This window comes from Suncus etruscus, chromosome 8 (genome assembly GCF_024139225.1).
Source record: "Suncus etruscus isolate mSunEtr1 chromosome 8, mSunEtr1.pri.cur, whole genome shotgun sequence".
NCBI lineage: Eukaryota > Metazoa > Chordata > Mammalia > Eulipotyphla > Soricidae > Suncus > Suncus etruscus.
In genome coordinates this window covers 74,941,663-74,965,732 of record NC_064855.1, presented here as the reverse complement: position 1 = coordinate 74,965,732, position 24,070 = coordinate 74,941,663, and the positions used below count along the sequence as shown (strand labels likewise).

Sequence of the window (24,070 nt, the reverse complement as noted above, 5' to 3'; positions counted from 1 at the left end):
TTTAATACAATCTATAATATCAAAAAATATTAAGTTTTTATACATACATGACCCTGGTACATTTCAAAATATCTATCAAAAACATGTCTCTGCATTTTCTGTAGAAAATAAGAAATTATCAGGGGGAGGGAAAAAGAAAATAAGAATTTCTCGGCAGAGCGCCGCGGTGCCGAGGGTCCGTGGACTCCTGCAGGCGCCAGGACTTGGTCCCGTTTCGGCTCGGCTTGGCCCGGCCGCTGGTTCCTGGTCCTTTCCAATGAGCCACCCCCTCCTTACCCTGGGGGCCCCACGGCGCCCCTGCTGGAGAATAGTGGAGCTCCATCGACTCCAGGCCGCACCTCCCCAGCTGTGATGCAGCCCCCATCAGGCACACCACTGCCCCCAGCAGACATTGGTCCCCCACCATATGAGCCACCAGGTCACCCTATGCCTCATCCCGGCTTCATCCCCCCTCATGTGAATTCAGATGGCACCTATATGCCCCCAGGTTTCTATCCTCCTCCGGGCCCCCACCCACCCATGGGCTACTACCCGCCGGGACCCTACCCACCAGGGCCCTACCCTGGTCCTGGGGGCCACACAGCCACAGTCCTGGTGCCGTCAGGGGCTGCCACCACAGTGACAGTGCTGCAGGGAGAAATCTTTGAGGGGGCGCCTGTGCAGACAGTATGCCCCCACTGCCAGCAGGCCATCACCACCAAGATCTCCTATGAGATTGGCCTGATGAACTTTGTGCTGGGCTTCTTCTGCTGCTTCATGGGGTGTGACCTGGGCTGCTGCTTGATCCCCTGTCTCATCAACGACTTCAAGGACGTGACACACACATGCCCCAGCTGCAAAGCCTACATCTACACGTACAAGTGACTGTGCTAACCAACGGAGCTGGACTGGACTCCCCAGCGGCAGCCTCACCTGTGCTTTGCTCCCCACGCCGTGGCTGGTTTCCCTGCTCCCTTGGGGTGCAAGCCGCCCACCAGTCCCTGAAGTCCCGTCCTCTGCACCTTGCCCTTCCAACTGTTAGCAGCACCTCTGTTGGATTTAAGGCCAAGCGTGAGCAGGTGGAAGGGCTGGCAGAGCATGTGAAAGGAGTGCCTGGCGTGGTAGTAGGAAGCTGTTAGGAAGGGGCTTGAGCCTCACTACTGGGTCATTTCTGATCTTTGTGCAAGGCACTGGAGTTGAGCAGTACAGGGACAAGAGATCCGGGTTTATTTCTGGGGTGCTGGTGGTAGACAAGGTTGGAAGAATGGCTCTGGGCCCTAGAACTCTCAGGAAGTCTTACCATGTTGAAGTATCCAGGAGGCAGCTGGGATAAGGAAGTGAGTTCAGCATCCCTGCAGCCACCGGGTAAGTGATTGGGCGCTGACTTGCCTTTCGCTCCTGCCCAGCCACACCCTGTGAACCCATCTTTGCTGGTGCCAGAAGGAATACCCAGGAACTTTGCCCACCATTTAACTGTTCTTGCTGCATGTGGGAGTGACCTGTCCCATGGCTGGTGTATCCCACCGGGGACAGATGGACTTGGTAAACATTGCCCCTCTTCGCCCTGGCTGACTTACTGTCGCTGTGCTTGCTAACATGGCCGGCATGGTGTTAGCTGTGGCCCTGGACTGGGGACAAAGAAGGCAGAAGCGCCCTGGTCAACATCAGCCCTGGCCCACGCCCACACTCTCCTGAATGGTTGTCTCAACTTGCTCGTGTGGACTTTGTCCCCTGCTCCTGCCCTCTGGTCTTGCACTGCCACTGCATGGCCACCCGTCACTGTGAGTTGTGCCCTCTCAGTTTGTAGTTTCTCATTAAATCGGCCCTTTCACTCCCTGCTGGGGGGCCTCTGCTCTGCAAAAAAAAAAAAAAGAATTTCTCATATATTTTGATTTATGTACAAATTATGAATGATCTATAAAAATGAATGGAAATTATTTTAAAAATAAAATATAATATGCAATAGCTTAATTATTTTTCTAACAAATTAGTATCTTTTTAAAATGTATATACACAACTAATTGATGTAACTATAGTATTATTCACTATATTCAAGTCAATAAATATCTATAGCTGCATGAACACATAAAAAGGCATATATGTATACTCAAATGAATACAATTAAGTCTCTATACTAAGAAATCTTTTTTGTTGTTGTTGGGGAAGTAACACTTGGCTGTGCTCAGAGGTTACTCCTAGCTCTGCACTCAGAAATCATTCCTGGCAGGCTGGGGGACCATATGGAATGCTGGGATTTGAACCACCATCCATCTTGGGTTGGCTGTGTGTAAGGCAAACTACACAGCCCTACTGCTGTGCTATGTCTTCAGCTCAATATGCTCTGAAATCTTTATTTTTACTTTATTTAAATAAAATGCTTCACAAAGTTGACATAGTAGATCATAATACATTTATTTCCAAATAAGAGTAAAGTTATTTTTTTAAAAATGAATAGAAAGAATAAATTAAGAAGAATTAAAATTAAAAAGAATAAATTAAAAAGTAACAATATTTAAAAAGAAAAATATTGTATCTCCAATGAAGTCAGGAGATATAGTAAGCTCTTGTAAGCTTTACATTCTTTTAAATTGTGTTTCTATAGGGATGAAAATATCAAACAAATATAATTTTACAGCTATTCAAAGCATTATTACTAATACTGTGGCTTTTTTGGTGGCTGTTCTTAGCTGCCAGGCCTCCTGGAATAAAGAAAATGGTGATAGGGTTCCTATTCTTTCTTCAAAATCCCTTTTCATAACAGCCCCAAAATCAGTGAACCTGAAGTTTGGTTAGAGTGCTGTTCTTGAAGAGAATAATAAAAAGATGATGAGGCAAGATCATTGGTATTTAAACAAAATGTGATTTGGGATGATGAAAATAGCAGAAATGGCTTTGGCAGGGTGGTCAATGGATTTGCCTTCTTATCCTAGGTTGGCCAGATTTCTGATGCATGGCCACAATATCATGATTACTCATGGCTTGATTTTATATCTTGTTTGAGATGTATAGTTTGCCCAGTGAGACACTGAATATTTATTAAGTTTCTGGAATTGAATGCAGCACTGATAAGCAAAATCAGAAAGAAAAAAGTAAATTGATTATAGTTTTATCCATAAGTTTAATAAAGAAACAAAACACAAACACAATCAAGTTCTAATAACAAAATGGTGACTAGTATAAGGGAGGTAGAGAAAGATCATAGAAGTTAACAGGGTTTTAAACTGTTAAACAGGGAATGTGGTAAACAGTATTGAAATGTTAATTATGAAATAAAAGTGAGGCATATTCTTATTGAAGTATGAAAGTCTAGACTCAAATGATTATATAAAATCATATTCAAAAGTAACAGAAAAAACTAAAATTAGTGGTGTCTAAAAATTCCTATACTACAAAAACACTTAGTATATTTATTCAAATAAACAATATTTAATTAGTAGCAACATAAAAACTGAATAATTTATGTGATACCTTCAGAATTTCCTAAAAAGGACTATTTTAAGAGTTTTAAATTCTTTTCAGTTATGAAATTTATTTTTAATTGAGACTTCTGAGTTATTTAATTGAGCAAGCTCCATTCATATGTCTCAGAATTCTTTCAACAAGTGCTTGTGCAGATATTTTATTAACCATTGGTGCAAATGGAATAACATTAATTTTAAAAAGCAACACATTTGAAAATAGGATAGGTTATCAATATCATTAAACTTTAGGTGATAAAATTAAATGGAATAATTATAATATATTTGCTTATTAAAATAAGATAACATGATATTATTCTTCAGTAGTCAGCAAATGAAAATATTTGAGGATCAAATGAATATCTTTATAGTCACACAATATATAGTTTTGTAACCTTATATAATCCATAATTTTCTTAAGGCATATTTTAAAAATGTATAGCAGTTACTTGCTTTATCCATGTTACAATCTCTAAAAATTCTCTGAATTTTAAATAGGAATAACACAAGTTTTTAAATACTACATTTACTTAAAGTACTATTATTTTTATATAGGAAAAATAGTGAAATCTAGTGTCTTTTTTATGTAAACATAGTAAAGTAATTGTAAATAAAATAGAAATGACTAACATTTTATTATGTAAAATAGTATAAAATCTATAATAAAATTTCAATTATTATCAAATAAATATTATCTTAAAAATTATGAAAAAAATGCTGATTTCATAAACATAAATAGAGTAACTGTTTAAACCAACTTTATAGTGCAGTTTTCCTAGAAAGTGATACCTTAAAAAATTTAAACATGGTCTTCACTTCCTTATTTTTACTTGTGTACATTATTGTAAGTTTTACAATAACCTTGAGATATATCAGTTGTTTACAAAATTAAATACTAAAAATTTATTGATTTTTTTTTGGCTAAGAGTTTTTTTCATAGTATGAATTATTCCTTTTAACATTTCTTGTTTTTGTTTTTGGGCCACACTTAGCTGCCCTCAGGTGTTACTCCAGGCTCTGTACTCAGAAATCGTTCCTGGCAGGCTCTGGGGACCATATGGGATGCCAGGAATCAAACCCAGTAGCAAACGCCATATCTCTATGCTATCTCTCTGTTCCCCAGTAGCAAATGCCATACCTTCGTGCTATCTCTCTGCTCCGTCTTTTTGAGCTTTTAAATTGTGACTTCTAAAAATAATTCATTTATTTAACACTGGGGTTACAAACTTGTTCATAGTTGGGTTTCAGTCATAAAATGTACAACCCTCCTTCACCAGTTTAAATTTCCCGCCACCAATGTCCTCATTTCCTTCCTCTCTCACCACCTGTCTATAGTTCAAACAGACATTCTATTCTCATTCACTATTATTGTCATGGTAACATTTTAAATAATATTTCTAAGTTCAAAATTGCATTTCCTCTTGCATTCTGTAAGGTGCATGAGATACATAGATTTTATGTAATATTTTCATAATTTAGTTACGCTTTTTCAATTGTTCCACTTTTATTTATTAAGAAATATCTTTATTTGATATGGTGCTAATGTTTATGGTTCTTATGTACACTATCATCCTCACCTCCTCAAAAGTGTCTGAACAGTTGACTACTTACCTTTTTTTTATGCCCAGATGCACTCAAACTCTGCATAGTAAGCTTAGCTCTGTTATCTGAGTTTATGTGGTATAAAATCTTGAAAAATTGTCATACTGATATCCACAGAGGCTGAACTAGATGACATTTTTACTTACTGTGACTGAAGTTTTCTTCATTACCATATCTCTGTTGAGACTGGCCATTTTTTATCTTTGATATATATCATTCTCAATGGAGTGACTTTGCCCCATTGATGTTTTGGTTTGCATATTCTTAATAATAAGTCACAATTGGGGCCAGAGAAGTGGCACAATGGTAGGGAGTTTGCCTTGCACGTAGCTGACCTAGGATGGATGGACAGCATTTGATCCCTATATATTCCCCATATTTGATACCCCAAGCCAGGAGCAATTTCTGAGCAAGGAGTAACCCCTGAGCATCACTGAGTGTGGCTCCCAACAAACAAACAAAGTGCAATTTAAATGTCTCATACTACTTTTGTATTACTATCTATAATTAGCTTAAATATATTAGCCATTATTTTATACATCATAATGCTTTCTTATTCTGTGAGTATCTGTCATAATCTAAATTCATCTTATGTAATTTTAATAAGAATTATATAGTATCATGATTATATCTTATAACATTAACAGTTAAACTATTTTTCCATTAAATATATTGCCTTCTCTGTTTTTAAGCTGCTATTTTCTTTTTTTTTTTTTTCGAGTCACACCTGTTTGATGCTCAGGGGTTACTCCTGGCTATGCGCTCAGAAATCGCTCCTGGCTTGGGAGACCATATGAGACGCAGGGAGATCGAACCACAGTCCTTCCTTGGCTAGCGCTTGCAAGGCAGACACCTTACCTCTAGCGCCACCTTGCTGGCCCCAAGCTGCTATTTTCTTAAATGATATTTTTCTAACTTTTTTAATATTGTGTTTATTCCAAAAATTAAATTATGGTTCTATACTCAGGAGAAAAGTATAGTGGATTTTTTGATCGATATGGAGATTCTGTGATTTTTATTCCTAAAATTAATCTATATTGAATATATTATTATTATAAAATTTTTATCATCAATTTCCACCTTTTTTGTTTGTCTTTCTGTGTTTTTTTCTTATTTTTTCCAATTTTTTGTCTTAAAAAATTTATTTAACCAACATGGTTACAGAAATGTTCATATTTAGATTTAAGCCATAGAATGTAAACTGTTCTTCATCGGTGTAACTTTTCTGTCACCAATGTTTACCTTTTCCCTAATTCCCTGCCTGTTTCTGACAGTCATTTTGCTTCTGTCTCATTCACACACTCTCTTTTCCTATTCTGACATTGTAGTTTCTACAATTGCCAATGATGGTGTGCCATACATATCAAATGATCCCTGTGCAGCACCCAGTTCTTGTTCAAAGTGATCAGCTCCAACAGTCATTGTCACGGTATTTTCAGTAAAGTTAGTGCTTTAACTGAACTCACAGCTCTATCATTTTGCTTCTGTAATATTTCCAAATCACAGATGCCCTGTTGTTACATTGTTTCACATATATTCAAGTCTTAATATTATCAGGGTGTTTTGTCATAGTGATCCAAAGATAGGTTTGAATAAGTTTAAAATCATTGGGTGACCAATCAGTGGCTAGGTATACTGTTTTGTCAAATTCCAAGATCCTGTATATAGATGTAACCAAGAAATCATATTTTTTAAGGGAAGCTAAATCCATGCATCTTTGGAAACATATGTGAGTTTCAAGGTCACTTACTGTGTACTGTTTGTTGGCACACCCTCCAATCCTCCTGCGTAATCTTATGTGCTAAAAGACCCTCCCATTTCTGGGAAGGGTCTTAGAAAGGTTAGATAAGGCTTTGACCTAAAGGACAGAGAGGAGATTTTGCCTGCATGATGTTTGAGATAGAAGCAGAAGAGATGGCAGAAAGAAGTTAAGATGCAGGGAAAGCTAAGAATGGCATGTGCTTAAATAGGTTTATGATATAGGCCACACACGTTGGCCAGGGCAAATTAAGATGTTATCTCTCTGAAAGCCTGACTGCATGTGAGTTTTCTACCCAACGCTCTCCTGAATCCAGATACCCATCGGTTGGAAGGAGGTGCAGCCACGTGGTCCTGAGCTGGAAGGAAAAAGCCTCCATCACCATTCACCTCCATCCAGCTCCATCCGAAGGGCCATCTTTAATATTTTAAACAACACTGACACTGAGAAGTCCCATATAATCCCAATAAAGGATTCAAGTTCATGAGATATCCCAGACTTCCCTGTTTTGCTCATATAAGTCTGCACTGATGTATTGTCTTTGGATAAAAGCAGAATTAAGTGAAGACTGAGAGACCAGAGAGATATTGGGGGAATAAGGCATTTGCCTTTCAAGCAACTAACTCAATCCAATCCCCAGTAATTTATACGGATCTTTGAGGACTTCGAAGTATAAATTTAAATTAGAGTAAGGGATTAGCTCTATGAGACACTGGGAGTTTTCAAAAACACACACACACACACATACACACACACACAATCATCTAGGTTCTATGTCATAGATCATATCAAGATATCAAGTGACTGCTCTTAAAGAGAATAGTCAAAGGATGGGAGAAACTTGTTAATTGGTGGATTGGGAAAAACTGAGTCCATCTGATTAAATTTAGCAAATGCCATAAATACACCTAAAATTTATCTTTAGGATCTGATTCTAAGAAGTATCAGAAATAAATTATACATACAAAATTGTGCCAAATCACTGAGATAGTGTTTGTCATTGAGTCTGACTCCAGGATATCATTTCCTGCAGTCTCTTTCCTCCAACTTCACTGTTATATGATAGGAATAAAATGTTGTAATGTCAAAATTAGAATGTTACCTACTGTTTGTCAGAACAATGCTCTGTATTGAAGCATTCTTTTCTGGTATACCTCTTTTCATTCTGTGACAATGTCACTTTCTGAAAGACTAAATCAACCCCATCCTGATCTCTGTCTAAGAACACTGTCAACTGAGGGTCAACTGATCCCATACAAAAATCAAATTTTTTTAAATTGCAAATTTTTGTTAAAAAAAACTGTCACTTAGACAAAGAATCTGTCCATTTGGTCATTTTGGCTCTTCACTCATAATAGAATTTAGCTTCCAAGTATTTTAATCAGTTTTGAGATATGCACATGCCATTTTCTCCAACACTAGTTAAGATAAATTAAACATACTCTAACATATATTATGACTCACTAATCATAAAATAAATATCTTATGTGTGAGAATATACTTCTGATCTGTCTTCATTTTGCTATTGATGTGTGTTTATACTAAGTATAATGTCATATTTTTGTTTACTAGAATATAGTTTGAATCGAAGAGCATGATGCCTCCTTTACATTTCTGTAACCAAGTCTTGTCTATTTCTTAGGTTTTTGGTTTTAAATTTTTAATTTTTCTGTTTAATATATCCATATTCTAATTTAATAAGATTTGGTTTATATCCTTTATTGTTTGCTTGTTGTTATTTTTTTGGGGGGGAGTTCATACCCAGTGAAGCCCAGGGGTTACTCCTGGCTCTTCAGTCAGAAATCATTCATGGCAGTCTCGGGGATTGTGTGGAATGCTGAGGATGGAACCCAGGTCTTTCCAGAGATCGTCTGCATGCAAGCAAATGCTCTACCACAGTACGATCACTCCAGCACCAGGTTTGTTCCATTTTCTTCAAAATGCCATATGAATTTTATAAAAAAAATTTACTTAATCTATATATTTTAGGAAAAATAATTCGTTTGAGATTTCTATTTTTATAATAAATAAACATAATATATATGTCTTCTTGTATCTTTCATTTCTTTTATAGCAACTTTTTTTTCAAAGTTCCACTTAAGTTTATTGCCGTTACACTCAAAGGAAATAGTCTTTTTAAACTGTATAAAGTTTCGATTACATTTTATATGTTATTATTCAGAAATGATAAGTGAAAGACAATTGAAACTGGAATTCCAGTGACTGCAATATCTATTTTGCAATTTTGAAAGATTAGAAGAGGAGGAGAAGGAAGATTTGACAAGGAAAATTCTCATTTTCTACATCTTATTTTTAAAAGCCCCACAAGTCTGCATAATTCAAATCTAGTTTTTCAAATAACCATGTAAATACCTAAGTATCAGAAAGCAAGAAAGGAAATTAAGGACTCTCTCTAGTCCCAAATCGTATTAAATCAAGAGAAAAAGTGGAGTTGGTGAGAAGGATGGAAGAAAAAAAAAGAAAGGAAGGAAAAAAAAGGAAGGAAGAAAAAAAGGAAGGAAGGAAGGAAGGAAAGAAGGAAGGAAGGAATAAACAAACTATGCATGCTTACAAAACCCAAATGAGAAGATAAACTACCTCCAATTCAAAGTGTCTCTAATTTAAAAGCTAAAATGTCTATTCTCTGCACTCCCAGAGAATCCTGTACTTTCTTTTTTTTAATTTAAACACCTTGATTACATACATGATTGTGTTAGGGTTTCAGTCATGTAAAGAACACCACCCATCACCAGTGCAACATTCCCATCACCAATGTCCCAAGTCTCCCTACTCCCCACCCGACCCCGACCTGTACTCTAAACAGGCTCTCCATTTCCCTCATACATTCTCATTTTTAGGACAGTTCAAAATGTAGTTATTTCTCTAACTAAACTCATCACTCTTTGTGGTGAGCTTCCTGAGGTGAGCTGGAACTTCCAGCTCTTTTCTCTTTTGTGTCTGAAAATTATTATTGCAAGAATGTCTTTCATTTTTCTTAAAACCCAAAGATGAGTGAGACCATTCTGCATTTTTCTCTCTTTCTCTCTGACTTATTTCACTCAGCATAATAGATTCCGTGTACATCCATGTATAGGAAAATTTCATGACTTCATCTCTCCTGACAGCTGCATAATATTCCATTGTGTATATGTACCACAGTTTCTTTAGCCATTCGTCTGTTGAAGGGCATCTTGGTTGTTTCCAGAGTCTTGCTATGGTAAATAGTGCTGCAATGAATATAGGTGTAAGGAAGGGGTTTTTGTATTGTATTTTTGTGTTCCTAGGGTATATTCCTAGGAGTGGTATAGCTGGATCGTATGGGAGCTCGATTTCCAGTTTTTTGGAGGAATATCCATATCGCTTTCCATAAGTATTTGATATACTTATATTAAATTTATACATATATATGTAAATTGTATGTGATTATAAGTAAAATTTATTTTTAAATGAATCTTCCCAGTTTTGCTCAATTGGGGATGGGGGTTGGTGATAGATGATTCTGGTTCAAATTGGCCCTAAGTTCAGTGCAAAGCCTAAGAATGAGATCTAGCTTGGAATCTGCAGTACTGAGATATCCAGGCTACTCTAGTTGTTATGGGGGTTGATGGAATTCTTATGTCCTTTGTCTCTTTTATCTTATCCCTGGCATATATAAATAAAAAGAATTCTGTAGATTTTTATGTACAAAAGAATACTACTTAAGAAAAGATTAACTCTTGCTTTTTGAAACAATTTTGATGGAAGTAAAAATTTCAACAAAATATGAGAAAAGTTAAATAAGTTTTCTAAAACTGTGAGATATAAAAAAGCAAAATATGGATAAACAAATAAATAAAAGCAGACTAACAAATGCAAACTTAAACTCATATTATAGTACTAAAGATATCAAAGGAAAACAGGACAAAGAAGATTAAAGAAGAGAGGACACTGGAGTTACTGTGTTTGAGAGATTTTGTATTTGTGGGACTTTGCAACTCATACTATAAAGACATGTGAGATTATATCTGGTGTATATTAAGTCATCTAAAATACTTCCTATAATATAATTATATAATAGATTTTTAAAATATTTCTTTCATTAGTAAATCATTAAAATCTTATAAAACTGCAACCTCCCGTGGGGGTCCCCCGACCGGCGGGGGTGTGGAAATGAAGGTTGCTAGTTATTCGCGGGTTTGCCCTAGCAGAACCGACCTGTAAAGAAGAACTTGAGAAGTTAGTAAGAGAAGCCCTCAAGACTGTACATGCTGTTCAAAAGGGATTTATTGTTGGGGGGAATCAGCTTTTAAGGGCTGAAATAAGTCAGAGGGTGTTACAGGTTTTTCCACCAATTACAGTTACAAGCATTCATTAGCATAAGCTGGGGCAGGTAATAGGGAGGGGCAAAGAGGTAGAGAGCATGTTTTACCTGAAGGCATAAGATTCAAACAGAGTTCTATAAATTTTACTCAACAAGCATAAATAGAACATCAGCTGTAATCCTAATAACCTTTTGCTAACACAAAGGCAAGTTGCTCTATATTTTTCTTTCTGGCTGGATGTATTGGGCTGCTTTGAATTACTTTAGTATTTGTCTATTTCCTTTGTTCTCAAGGCATGGGCGCCTTTGGTCACGTGGGTGACAGATTAGGAATTACTGAGGTGTCCTATGTTCTAGGTTTCATCAGCTAGGCTCCCCACATAAAACTTGGAAAACAGGGGCCTTTTCCTAGATTTAATTTTTCTACTTTAAGGGTTAGAAATACTATCACATTGCTTATAATTTTATTCTCGCATTCACTGAAAACAGATTATCCGTAAGCAGTAACTTGTTCACAAATGTAAATTTTTTTCAAAATGACCTGTTATTACAAGCTTGAGAATAGTTATAATTAAATTTTCTCAAATGGTTTAGAAGTCATTACTTAAATTTTGCTCTTGAGGTTTTCACCTTACTAACTAGTCCTTATATAAATTCATGAATGTTTCATGGCAACATAATTCTTATCTTATTTCTACTTAAATATTGAAATTCTAATTTAACCTCTCTAATCATGTTATTCTTCCCGGTACTTATTTTAGCTAGAGTATGCATATGTAATACCTAGTTACCTTAACAGTTATTTTTATTTTTCCTATATATTCAATTATATTATATCCAAGCAGATGCTTTAGCAGACTTTTGTATTTAAGGGCAACAATATTTTATGCAATTTTATTCAGCCAAAATAGCAGGATTGCTACCTTATATACTTCAACAAAACACTAATTATTTTACTTCATATTTCATTACATTTCCTATATTATTCATTTAATTAAAACTAAATGTATACATAAGCATTTGTAATGCACCTTATGATTTATAGAAAGATTATGTAACATCAAATAATTAGTGCTAAGACAATTTATGAAGTGTGCTAGCATATCAAAATAAATTTATCACTGATTAGATATTGCCATAAATAATTTCATATTTCTAACCAGTTGAAATTTCTTATAAAGTTTAACTCGATTTTATTGATATTAGATGAAATTATTAATAAATACTATATTATGTCAAAATATTAGTCAAAACATCAGTATTCTTAGTATTAGAATATTAATAATTCAAATATATTTTATTAAATGTTTTATTTTTATTAATTATTTTTATTAAATATATTTTTTTAATTGAATACAAATAAGAGACCTTATATGTTAACATTTACAATTAATGTCAGAAATAAATTGAGGGCTGGAGCGATATCACAGTGGTAGGGCATTAACTGAACTGAAAATAAAGTCTTCACAATATAGTTCTACTGGCCAGAGCAATGTACAGAATGTAAGATATTTGCCTTGCATGTGACTGACCCAAGTTTGATGCCATGCACCTCATATGGTCCCCCAGAACTGCTAGAGATAATTCATGATCACAGAGCTAAAACTAAGCCCTGAGCATTGAAACATGTAGTTCTATATCCAGGTAAGTAAAGATAGAGAAAGAAAAAAAAAAGAATAAACCAATTTAGGTATCAAAATGCATCCAAATACACAATATTTAAAAAAAATAAACAAATAACAAAAAGATTAATTTGCAATAGACTAGTAAATATTTTGACAATAACTTAATGACCTACATGCAAGATAAATAATTTTCCCAAATGTATTTTGCTGTATTTTTCTTTGAATAATTTCACCTGGTTTGTTAATATATATAAGCAATATAAAAAATATATTTTGGTGTCTGGAAGGATAGCACAGTGGTAGAGCATTTGCCTTGCAAGTGGCTGACCTAGGAGAGACTGCATTTAGATCCCCAGCATCCCATATGGTCCCCAAAGCCAGGAAAGATTTCTGAGCTCATAGCCAGGAGTAATCCCTGAGTGTCACCGAGTGTGGCCCTAAAACCAAAAAACAAACACACAACCATATATTTTGTGTCTGTCAAAAGAGTAGACATGTATAGGAAGGACTTCTGGGACAATAGTTGGAGGAATTTTACATTGGTGTTGGGATTGTTGTTAGAAAGAGGAGTGGCAAAAGCAAATGTTTTATGAATAAGTATGTACAAGACAGTCTTTAAATAAAGTAATCTACAATAATTTTTTAAAGAATTGCTAAACATGGAGCCAGAGCAGTAGCACAATGGTAGGGCATTTACCTTGCATGAGGCTTACCTAGGGCCGACCATGGCTCAATCCCCTAAAATGAAAGGATTTCTGAGCTCATAGCCAGGAGTAACCCCTGAGTGTCACTGGATGTGGCCTAAAAAATCTAAAAAAACAAACAAACAAAAGAATTGGTGAACATAATTATTGATAAGAATTTTTTTGTCTATGTACATATATTTTTAAACAATATTCATCAGGGATACAAAGATAGTGTTGCCTTTTATACTGCTTGATTCTTTTTTTATCCTCAGCACCACATATGGTCCTCTGATTACCTCCAAGATAAATTTCTGAACACAAAAACGGTAGAAATACTGATAGCATCTTGGTTTATGGTTCAAATCCCAAGAATTATAATTTTAAATATACTAAAATATTTTACAATAAAAATCAAAATTTGTATTGTGCTAAGAAAGACTTTTCTACTAATGGTGTTAAAATGTTAAACTAGCAGAAAAGAAAATTATACATCTCACAAAAATTAACAAAATTATATTAAATACATTACTATCATATTTGATATCTAAAACTCTAAGAACAAACTGTTGACAAAATAACCTGGACATTGATCTGAAAGTAATTGTTGTATTATGTCACTAAAAGTTTGGATTAGGATTAGGGTTAGGGGTTAGGGTTAGGATTAGGGTTAGTGTTCAAATAATAATGTCAGTACAACTAATAAATAAGTATTAAATATCACAAATCATCAGGGTAAAATAACTTCAATAAAATTCCTCATTCCACTGTTTAAAAAAAGTATAATAGCATAGAGGGAGATAGGACATAAGGATGATAATTTTTATATCAAAATTAAAGAAGGCTTTAAATATTTTTAGCAAATACATTGCATTTTGAGAACTTAACATCTGTCATAATGATACTTAAAAGTAATCAGAATTGGTCTTTAACATAGCCTTGCTATAACTCAGATAACCAATTAACATCATATTTGTTATAAGTGGCCACTCCTAATGTACAATGTACTTGATAGAATAATACCAAGGGTATATTATGAAATAATGATAACTTATACATATTAAAGATATCTCATATCTTAGAAAGTTAGAGAGTCTAGAAAATGTCAGAAATCTGTGCAAAACATATATGGGAATAAAAAGAGGAAGGGACAATCTCATTCTAATTGTTTGATGCAAAATAGTGTCCAATATCTGGTACAAATATATTCCTAAAAACCCAGCATTCTCTTTTAAATCTAAAATGCTCTAAATTACAATTTTTTACTTACTATGAATTTTGAAGAATGAAAATTGTGCGAAGAGATGTACTAAAAGAATTTTTGTCATAAACCTCAAACACTAGACATTTTTAATTTGAATAGTAAGAAATGTGTTATCTTACCACATACAAACTCAATTCAAACATTGGCTTTCCTAGGATCAATATGTATTTGATTCTATAAAACAGGATAATTAAAAGTTACTCAGATTAATCATATGGACCATAAAAAATAAGCATAAATGAGAATTCTTAAGTAAACCAAAAGACTGGGAGACAAAGCCATATAAAACATAAGATAAATCTATATGCAATATTTATATAATATTTGAATAAAATATCTAACTCACTAAAAGGAAAGAAAATTAACAAAATTCATATTATTTAGACATAAGATCAAATAAATAAAATTAATAGCTTTTATTTAATGAATTAATGAAAACATAAAAAATAACGTATTTTCTTTTTCTTTAAATCCTTCTTTCCTCAAAATTGACACCGAGGGTTGGAGAGTATCTATTTGAACCACAGCACTATAAAGTTCAGGAGCAACATCAGGAACAAGTCCTGAGCACAGAATTCTGAGTAGTACTCAATGATGCACAGGAATATATACCTTTTCAAAAATAAAGAAAATGCTTTGTAGCAATCTTTAAGAAAAATTATGACTATATAAAATGTTTTCGATTTATTTTTTATTTTTTTGGTTTTTAGGCCACACCCTGACTCAGGAGACCATATGGGATGCTGGGAGATTGAACCAAAGTACTTTTTAGATCGGCAGCCTGCAAGGCAAATGCCTTACCGCTGTGTTATCCCTCCAGCCCTCAATTTATTTCTGATATTAATTGTAAATGTTAACCTGTAAGGTCTCTTATTTGTATTCAATTTAATTATAATATATTTGAATTATTAAATATTCTAAGAATGCTGATGTTTTGACTAGCTTTAATATTTTAAAAGAACATTTAAAAGAACATTTTAAAAGAACACTTTTTCAGGCTATTCTAGAGCATCAGATGCAACTTTTACATATTTTTTGAAGCTTAATTCGAGAGAAGAAATACTAACATACTGAGAAATAAACTGAAAATTTCTTAGTTCAATATAATTTTTTCCAAGATAAAGTCATTCCAATATGCAAAAAAATAATAAATTATTTGACTACTTTGTATATAAGGATAATGTAACTGAAGTTTGGGATAATCACTAATTCTTAAGAAATGTAAATACATGATTATATTTTTTCTGGTTTTCTACTGGCAAGAATAAAACTAAAATTTTCATGACAAAGATTTGAGGATGAGGTAGATAGCTGAATCTATAAAGATTTGTATTTCATGTTAATTTGCATTGAAAATGCTCCATCAAAAATGCTTCTTACTAACCACATAGACATGTGATCATCCAGGCTCTCTTTAGTCAATCTAAGGGTTTATAAATTTTGCCATGATTACAAGCTCAATGGTGACAAAGAAAAGGTCTATAAACAGAATTTATGCTATACCTGTGCTCTTCATAGATTCTGTATCCAATGCTACTACACTGTGGTCAAAATTCCAAAAGCATAGTTCAACATAACAACCAGCTATGTTTGTTGAGTAATGTTAACAGTTTATTTATGGGAAGACAATTATTTATGACTTTTCTATCTGAATAAATACACATATTTTCCTTAGTTTGTTTTTTGATTTAGAGATCCTTTGTGAAAAGTATCATCTGAAGACTTACAGTAAGCATTTTCTCAAATATGGTATCCTGTTTTATCCTCGTCTAAAAATACAAATTAAAATGTTTCACTTTATTAATATAAAGTAGTTTAGGTAATTTACATTATAATTTACATAGATAATTACATTATCTACATTACATATGTTAGTTATTTTATACAAGTTATTTTGTATATAATTAACATAAACATTTAATTTCAAAAACTGATGTTACATTCTGACAAGCCAAAACTTTATGTGGATCTAAGTTCTATATTAGTTCTATATATATGTATCTATATTGTGTGCTGGAATATGATTTTAAGATAAAAATGCACAAGGACAAAACATTAAGTTACACTCCAAATTATTATATGCATGGGGGCAGGGACTCAAGGTACTTAGAATGCAAAATTCTTTCATTTGCCCACCCACTAACTCAACTGGGGGGTAAAAAAAATCAAAGTTCTACTTAGAAGCACATCATTATTTGGGGGCTTATTTCTGGCTCTGTAATCCTGGCTTGTTCAAGGATCATTACTGACTGTATTTAGGTCATCATGTTTGGTGGCAGAGAATGAGCCTTGATTTAATACATGCAAGACAAATGTTCTACCAACCCCTTATGTATCTGACCCCAATATGTATTTTTTGGGGGGCCACACCCAGTGGCGTTCAGGGGTTACTCCTGGCTCTGTGTTCAGAAATCACTCCTGACTTAAAGGACCATATGGGATGCCAGGGTTGAAATCAGCATCTGTCCTGGGTCAGCTGTGTGCAAGACCAATGCCCTACTGCTTTGCTACCACGCCAGTCCCCTATATTATTAATTTTATAATTATAAAGAATACTTGAATTATCAGAAATAGTATTTTACTAAGATGCACCTATATTGCCTCACACCTCTCTTGATATATCTTTAAAGTAAAGATTAATTTACACAACATGTATCATATAATATTTATCATATAATATTTATCACAATATAACACTTTTCAATGGGGAAATTATATCGTAAGAGAAAAAGAGAGGTTTTAGAAAGAGATCAGACTATATATGCCAAACTCCATTTTCATAAGTTTATTTATGCCTGTAAAATGCTTTTGTATTACTAAAATCCAAGTCAAAACAGATTATTTATGAAAATTGTGAAGTCTAACTGCATTGATTCTAATCATACTACCATCAGATGAATATAATATATTTTCTGCTTACTATTTGAGATAAAAGCAATCTTCTTTATCCTTAGGCATAGTTTAAAAAAAGCATTAAAATATCCACTAAAGTCTGTGATGGTAAAATAGAGAGAGGTTTCTTGTAAGAAGGAGAAAAAAATAGAAACCCTGTGAGCAAAAGTGAGGTGATTAAGATGGCTATTATCTGAATGTTTTAGATTTTGAATTTAGATAGCCAGGCATGCATTACCGACAATCTTGTAAATCTCCAATTGCAGTAGTAATGCTCTGTATTCATTTATCTGAACTGAGAATCAGACCCTTAAAATAGAATCTTTATACAAGACGCAGCATCTCAAGCATTGAAAAGTGGTGATAGGTATTTTACAGTATAGATTTGAGTTATAATTCTAAGGCCTTGTGTCTAAAAATATGCAGGCATAAAGGGCATACTCTCAGTAGGACACATGAAACTTTTCTGTATTTCATCAAAATTAACAAAAATTTTAAATTCAAAAACATGTTTTATTTAGTCGAGCCAAGCTTGAAATAATAAAGGTCACTTATTAGTTGGATTATTATTCAATAATTCTTTAGGGATTACCTAAGTAACCTGTTTTCAAGCAAAATTTTAAAAAGTTGAACACAGTTTTTAATTCCTCAGGATTTCAAAATAGAAATATATCTAAAATTCAGAGGATAATTTCAAATGTCCTGCAAATTTCCCATGTTTATTTATTTTCCACATTTACAGTATCTAAGGATATTGTCACATTTTAGGGCTTTATTCTGATTGTAACCTTTCCTTCTATTATTGTAGGTGACGATAAAGGAATATTTAAGAAGTGTTTTTTACTAAGGGAGGCAAGAATGAATTGAAATCTCAAGTGCACGTGCCTCTGAAGTAATGAAATTTGTAGTGTTTAAAAAATGAATACGATTCCCTTAAGTTACACATTCTTAAGTCAAGAATTGTCCTCTTACTGTTCTCATGATTAAATGGCAAACTTCTAAGGTTCAATATAAAATAATGCAATTAAAACAGGAGTTGTTAAACTTCCTAGATATCAAGTAGAAAAGCAGTTTAATTTGATCACCTAGGAATAAGCTACAGAGATCTCTTATTCAGTTTACATCCGAAGTGCCAGCATTTATAATTTATTTATATTTTCTATAAATTAATATATTTCTCAACTTTTTTGTAAAAAGAGTTTTTATTTATTTTAGTTTTTAGTCAACATATGGCGGCACTCAGAATTATTCCTGGAAAGCTGGGGGAGCTATATGGAATTCTGGAAGTGGTCATATGATATGATGAAGTTCAAACTCAGGTTGGCCACATACAAGGCAAATGCCCTACCACCTGTGCTATCGCTCTGCTCCCCCTTTCTTTACCTGTTTACAACAGCAAAATTTGTTTCCTTACTCCATACTTGTTTCCTTAATCCCCTTCATTATTCTTTTTTTTTTTGTTTTTTTTTTGTTTTTTTTTTTGTTTTTTTTTTTAATTTTTTATTTGTAATTATGAGAACAAGGATGCAAAGAAAGAGGACAAGGTAAAGTTACAGTGGAAGGACAATACATAACATAATTCTCAGAAGTCCCCTTGCTGATATCCCAACTTTGAAATTTCATCCAAAGAACATTAAGATTGTAACACACTATAATATTTCTTAACAGCACACAAGGCAATCTAAAGCCATAAAACTTACATAACTCCTTAAACATTACAGGCATAGCATTTTTTTTTACATTTCCATATTCATGAATATTAGCTTAAGTTGACCTCAAATCTTAACTGGGTTCTTTTTAAGGATTAGAGTCAAAGGAGCACAGCAAAAATGGTGTTAGAGTGGCAATTGTTGTTTGCATAGGCCCACCAAAATATGAGGGACATGGAAAGAAATAACCTTGGCCTAAATACAAAAAGACCCGACCCCTGAAGGTTCCTGGCACAAGACCAACTCTAGGCTCCAGGCAAGCTAGATCGTCCAATCCAAGACATTGTCTGTAGTGCCAACACACTTATATTTTTCACACAGTCTCTGTTGTTGGTATCAAGCTTCTGTATTTAAGATCCTGGAATCTGTATATCCAACATTGAAGTCAGGATGTGGAGCGTCCTCTGGTTTCACCTTACAAACAAAGGGCAATGCAGGGAGCCCTGTCCTGTAAGCAAATCGTTGTTGTTGTTAAGTCTTCTCAGTGTTAATGGAAGTCTCTTTTGAGCAGGACAATGTCTGAGCAGTGTAGAGTCTTCCTTGGTAGAGGATTGCTTCCAGGTGATGCTATAGACCAGCCTGGATGTTTTGTGGATGGCTTCCCTGGTTCAGGGGAATGTCCTTTCTTCTGAGGTCTGTGCCAGGTCGTTATGTCAATGTTCAGGGTGTAAGGTCCCTTTGCACTATAAGATTAGTCTGTACCAATCTCTATTAGATAGGATCTTATTTATATGTATAGTATTTTCCCATTTTAATGTGCCTATGCAAAAAAGGAGCAATGCCACGTGGTGTTCTTGGCCCATAAGGGGGTGATAAGAACAATTATGGTTCAATCATAAGCATTAATCTGGGGGACTCTTTCTCTAAGATTCCTTGTTAAACAGCTCAAAAAGAGAAGAAGAAAAGCGGTTAGAATCGTCACTATATAAGACAACATTTAGTAAGAATTATAGCTGTCAGAGAAAAAAAAACCAAAATATTCTAAAGAAATACGTGTCCATTTTATGTATCTTGAAACAGTTTGGGGTTGTTACACACAATGCACGGCTTTGGTCTGTGATAACGCTTGTACACTACTGATTAAAAAGAGTAATGTAGATTAGAGATGTTTGGGGGGGATAGAGAGTAAAGGAATAAAAAAGAGCTTTGTAGGGATGTGGGAAAAAGCACGATACATAATAAAGATTCTGGATACGTAAAAAGTAACATAACAGTAGGAATGCACTTAATATATGAAGTACGCGCGGGGGCGCTAGCCCCCGCGCGGTTCTGCAGTTTTGGGATGCAAAGGGCGGGATTTCTCCCCCGCCTCCCCCCAGGGCCCGATTAACCAGGCGTGGCCCTGAAGACCCACCAGGTTTGGGGGGATCTTGGCCCCCTGGACTAGGAGTTCAGCCCAGGGGACCTGTGGCTAGCTGTCCTGCCCGGAGCCCCCCACATACCAGTCAAACACCCAGAAATCCTGGCATGTGGAGTGGTCTGAGCCCAGCCGTGCCTCTGCAGTTTTGGGATGCAAAGGGCGGGATTTCTCCCCCGCCTCCCCCCAGGGCCCGATTAACCAGGCGTGGCCCTGAAGACCCACCAGGTTTGGGGGGATCTTGGCCCCCTGGACTAGGAGTTCAGCCCAGGGGACCTGTGGCTAGCTGTCCTGCCCGGAGCCCCCCACATACCAGTCAAACACCCAGAAATCCTGGCATGTGGAGTGGTCTGAGCCCAGCCGTGCCTCTGCAGTTTTGGGATGCAAAGGGCGGGATTTCTCCCCCGCCTCCCCCCAGTGCCCGATTAACCAGGCGTGGCCCTGAAGACCCACCAGGTTTGGGGGGATCTTGGCCCCCTGGACTAGGAGTTCAGCCCAGGGGACCTGTGGCTAGCTGTCCTGCCCGGAGCCCCCCACATACCAGTCAAACACCCAGAAATCCTGGCATGTGGAGTGGTCTGAGCCCAGCCGTGCCTCTGCAGTTTTGGGATGCAAAGGGCGGGATTTCTCCCCCGCCTCCCCCCAGGGCCCGATTAACCAGGCGTGGCCCTGAAGACCCACCAGGTTTGGGGGGATCTTGGCCCCCTGGACTAGGAGTTCAGCCCAGGGGACCTGTGGCTAGCTGTCCTGCCCGGAGCCCCCCACATACCAGTCAAACACCCAGAAATCCTGGCATGTGGAGTGGTCTGAGCCCAGCCGTGCCTCTGCAGTTTTGGGATGCAAAGGGCGGGATTTCTCCCCCGCCTCCCCCCAGGGCCCGATTAACCAGGCGTGGCCCTGAAGACCCACCAGGTTTGGGGGGATCTTGGCCCCCTGGACTAGGAGTTCAGCCCAGGGGACCTGTGGCTAGCTGTCCTGCCCGGAGCCCCCCACATACCAGTCAAACACCCAGAAATCCTGGCATGTGGAGTGGTCTGAGCCCAGCCGTGCCTCTGCAGTTTTGGGATGCAAAGGGCGGGATTTCTCCCCCGCCTCCCCCCAGGGCCCGATTAACCAGGCGTGGCCCTGAAGACCCACCAGGTTTGGGGGGATCTTGGCCCCCTGGACTAGGAGTTCAGCCCAGGGGACCTGTGGCTAGCTGTCCTGCCCGGAGCCCCCCACATACCAGTCAAACACCCAGAAATCCTGGCATGTGGAGTGGTCTGAGCCCAGCCGTGCCTCTGCAGTTTTGGGATGCAAAGGGCGGGATTTCTCCCCCGCCTCCCCCCAGGGCCCGATTAACCAGGCGTGGCCCTGAAGACCCACCAGGTTTGGGGGGATCTTGGCCCCCTGGACTAGGAGTTCAGCCCAGGGGACCTGTGGCTAGCTGTCCTGCCCGGAGCCCCCCACATACCAGTCAAACACCCAGAAATCCTGGCATGTGGAGTGGTCTGAGCCCAGCCGTGCCTCTGCAGTTTTGGGATGCAAAGGGCGGGATTTCTCCCCCGCCTCCCCCCAGGGCCCGATTAACCAGGCGTGGCCCTGAAGACCCACCAGGTTTGGGGGGATCTTGGCCCCCTGGACTAGGAGTTCAGCCCAGGGGACCTGTGGCTAGCTGTCCTGCCCGGAGCCCCCCACATACCAGTCAAACACCCAGAAATCCTGGCATGTGGAGTGGTCTGAGCCCAGCCGTGCCTCTGCAGTTTTGGGATGCAAAGGGCGGGATTTCTCCCCCGCCTCCCCCCAGGGCCCGATTAACCAGGCGTGGCCCTGAAGACCCACCAGGTTTGGGGGGATCTTGGCCCCCTGGACTAGGAGTTCAGCCCAGGGGACCTGTGGCTAGCTGTCCTGCCCGGAGCCCCCCACATACCAGTCAAACACCCAGAAATCCTGGCATGTGGAGTGGTCTGAGCCCAGCCGTGCCTCTGCAGTTTTGGGATGCAAAGGGCGGGATTTCTCCCCCGCCTCCCCCCAGGGCCCGATTAACCAGGCGTGGCCCTGAAGACCCACCAGGTTTGGGGGGATCTTGGCCCCCTGGACTAGGAGTTCAGCCCAGGGGACCTGTGGCTAGCTGTCCTGCCCGGAGCCCCCCACATACCAGTCAAACACCCAGAAATCCTGGCATGTGGAGTGGTCTGAGCCCAGCCGTGCCTCTGCAGTTTTGGGATGCAAAGGGCGGGATTTCTCCCCCGCCTCCCCCCAGGGCCCGATTAACCAGGCGTGGCCCTGAAGACCCACCAGGTTTGGGGGGATCTTGGCCCCCTGGACTAGGAGTTCAGCCCAGGGGACCTGTGGCTAGCTGTCCTGCCCGGAGCCCCCCACATACCAGTCAAACACCCAGAAATCCTGGCATGTGGAGTGGTCTGAGCCCAGCCGTGCCTCTGCAGTTTTGGGATGCAAAGGGCGGGATTTCTCCCCCGCCTCCCCCCAGGGCCCGATTAACCAGGCGTGGCCCTGAAGACCCACCAGGTTTGGGGGGATCTTGGCCCCCTGGACTAGGAGTTCAGCCCAGGGGACCTGTGGCTAGCTGTCCTGCCCGGAGCCCCCCACATACCAGTCAAACACCCAGAAATCCTGGCATGTGGAGTGGTCTGAGCCCAGCCGTGCCTCTGCAGTTTTGGGATGCAAAGGGCGGGATTTCTCCCCCGCCTCCCCCCAGGGCCCGATTAACCAGGCGTGGCCCTGAAGACCCACCAGGTTTGGGGGGATCTTGGCCCCCTGGACTAGGAGTTCAGCCCAGGGGACCTGTGGCTAGCTGTCCTGCCCGGAGCCCCCCACATACCAGTCAAACACCCAGAAATCCTGGCATGTGGAGTGGTCTGAGCCCAGCCGTGCCTCTGCAGTTTTGGGATGCAAAGGGCGGGATTTCTCCCCCGCCTCCCCCCAGGGCCCGATTAACCAGGCGTGGCCCTGAAGACCCACCAGGTTTGGGGGGATCTTGGCCCCCTGGACTAGGAGTTCAGCCCAGGGGACCTGTGGCTAGCTGTCCTGCCCGGAGCCCCCCACATACCAGTCAAACACCCAGAAATCCTGGCATGTGGAGTGGTCTGAGCCCAGCCGTGCCTCTGCAGTTTTGGGATGCAAAGGGCGGGATTTCTCCCCCGCCTCCCCCCAGGGCCCGATTAACCAGGCGTGGCCCTGAAGACCCACCAGGTTTGGGGGGATCTTGGCCCCCTGGACTAGGAGTTCAGCCCAGGGGACCTGTGGCTAGCTGTCCTGCCCGGAGCCCCCCACATACCAGTCAAACACCCAGAAATCCTGGCATGTGGAGTGGTCTGAGCCCAGCCGTGCCTCTGCAGTTTTGGGATGCAAAGGGCGGGATTTCTCCCCCGCCTCCCCCCAGGGCCCGATTAACCAGGCGTGGCCCTGAAGACCCACCAGGTTTGGGGGGATCTTGGCCCCC

The 24,070-nt window shown here is 38.6% G+C and overlaps 1 protein-coding gene across 1 annotated transcript; it reads left to right on the top strand.

Moving 5' to 3' along the window:
* Positions 1-256: 256 nt before the first annotated feature.
* LOC126016361 (cell death-inducing p53-target protein 1-like) lies at positions 257-1,854 on the top strand. Its single transcript, XM_049778940.1, has one exon. It carries the CDS (start codon positions 352-354, stop codon positions 862-864), a length of 513 nt encoding a protein of 170 aa, XP_049634897.1. The 5' UTR covers positions 257-351; the 3' UTR covers positions 865-1,854.
* Positions 1,855-24,070: the final 22,216 nt, after the last annotated feature.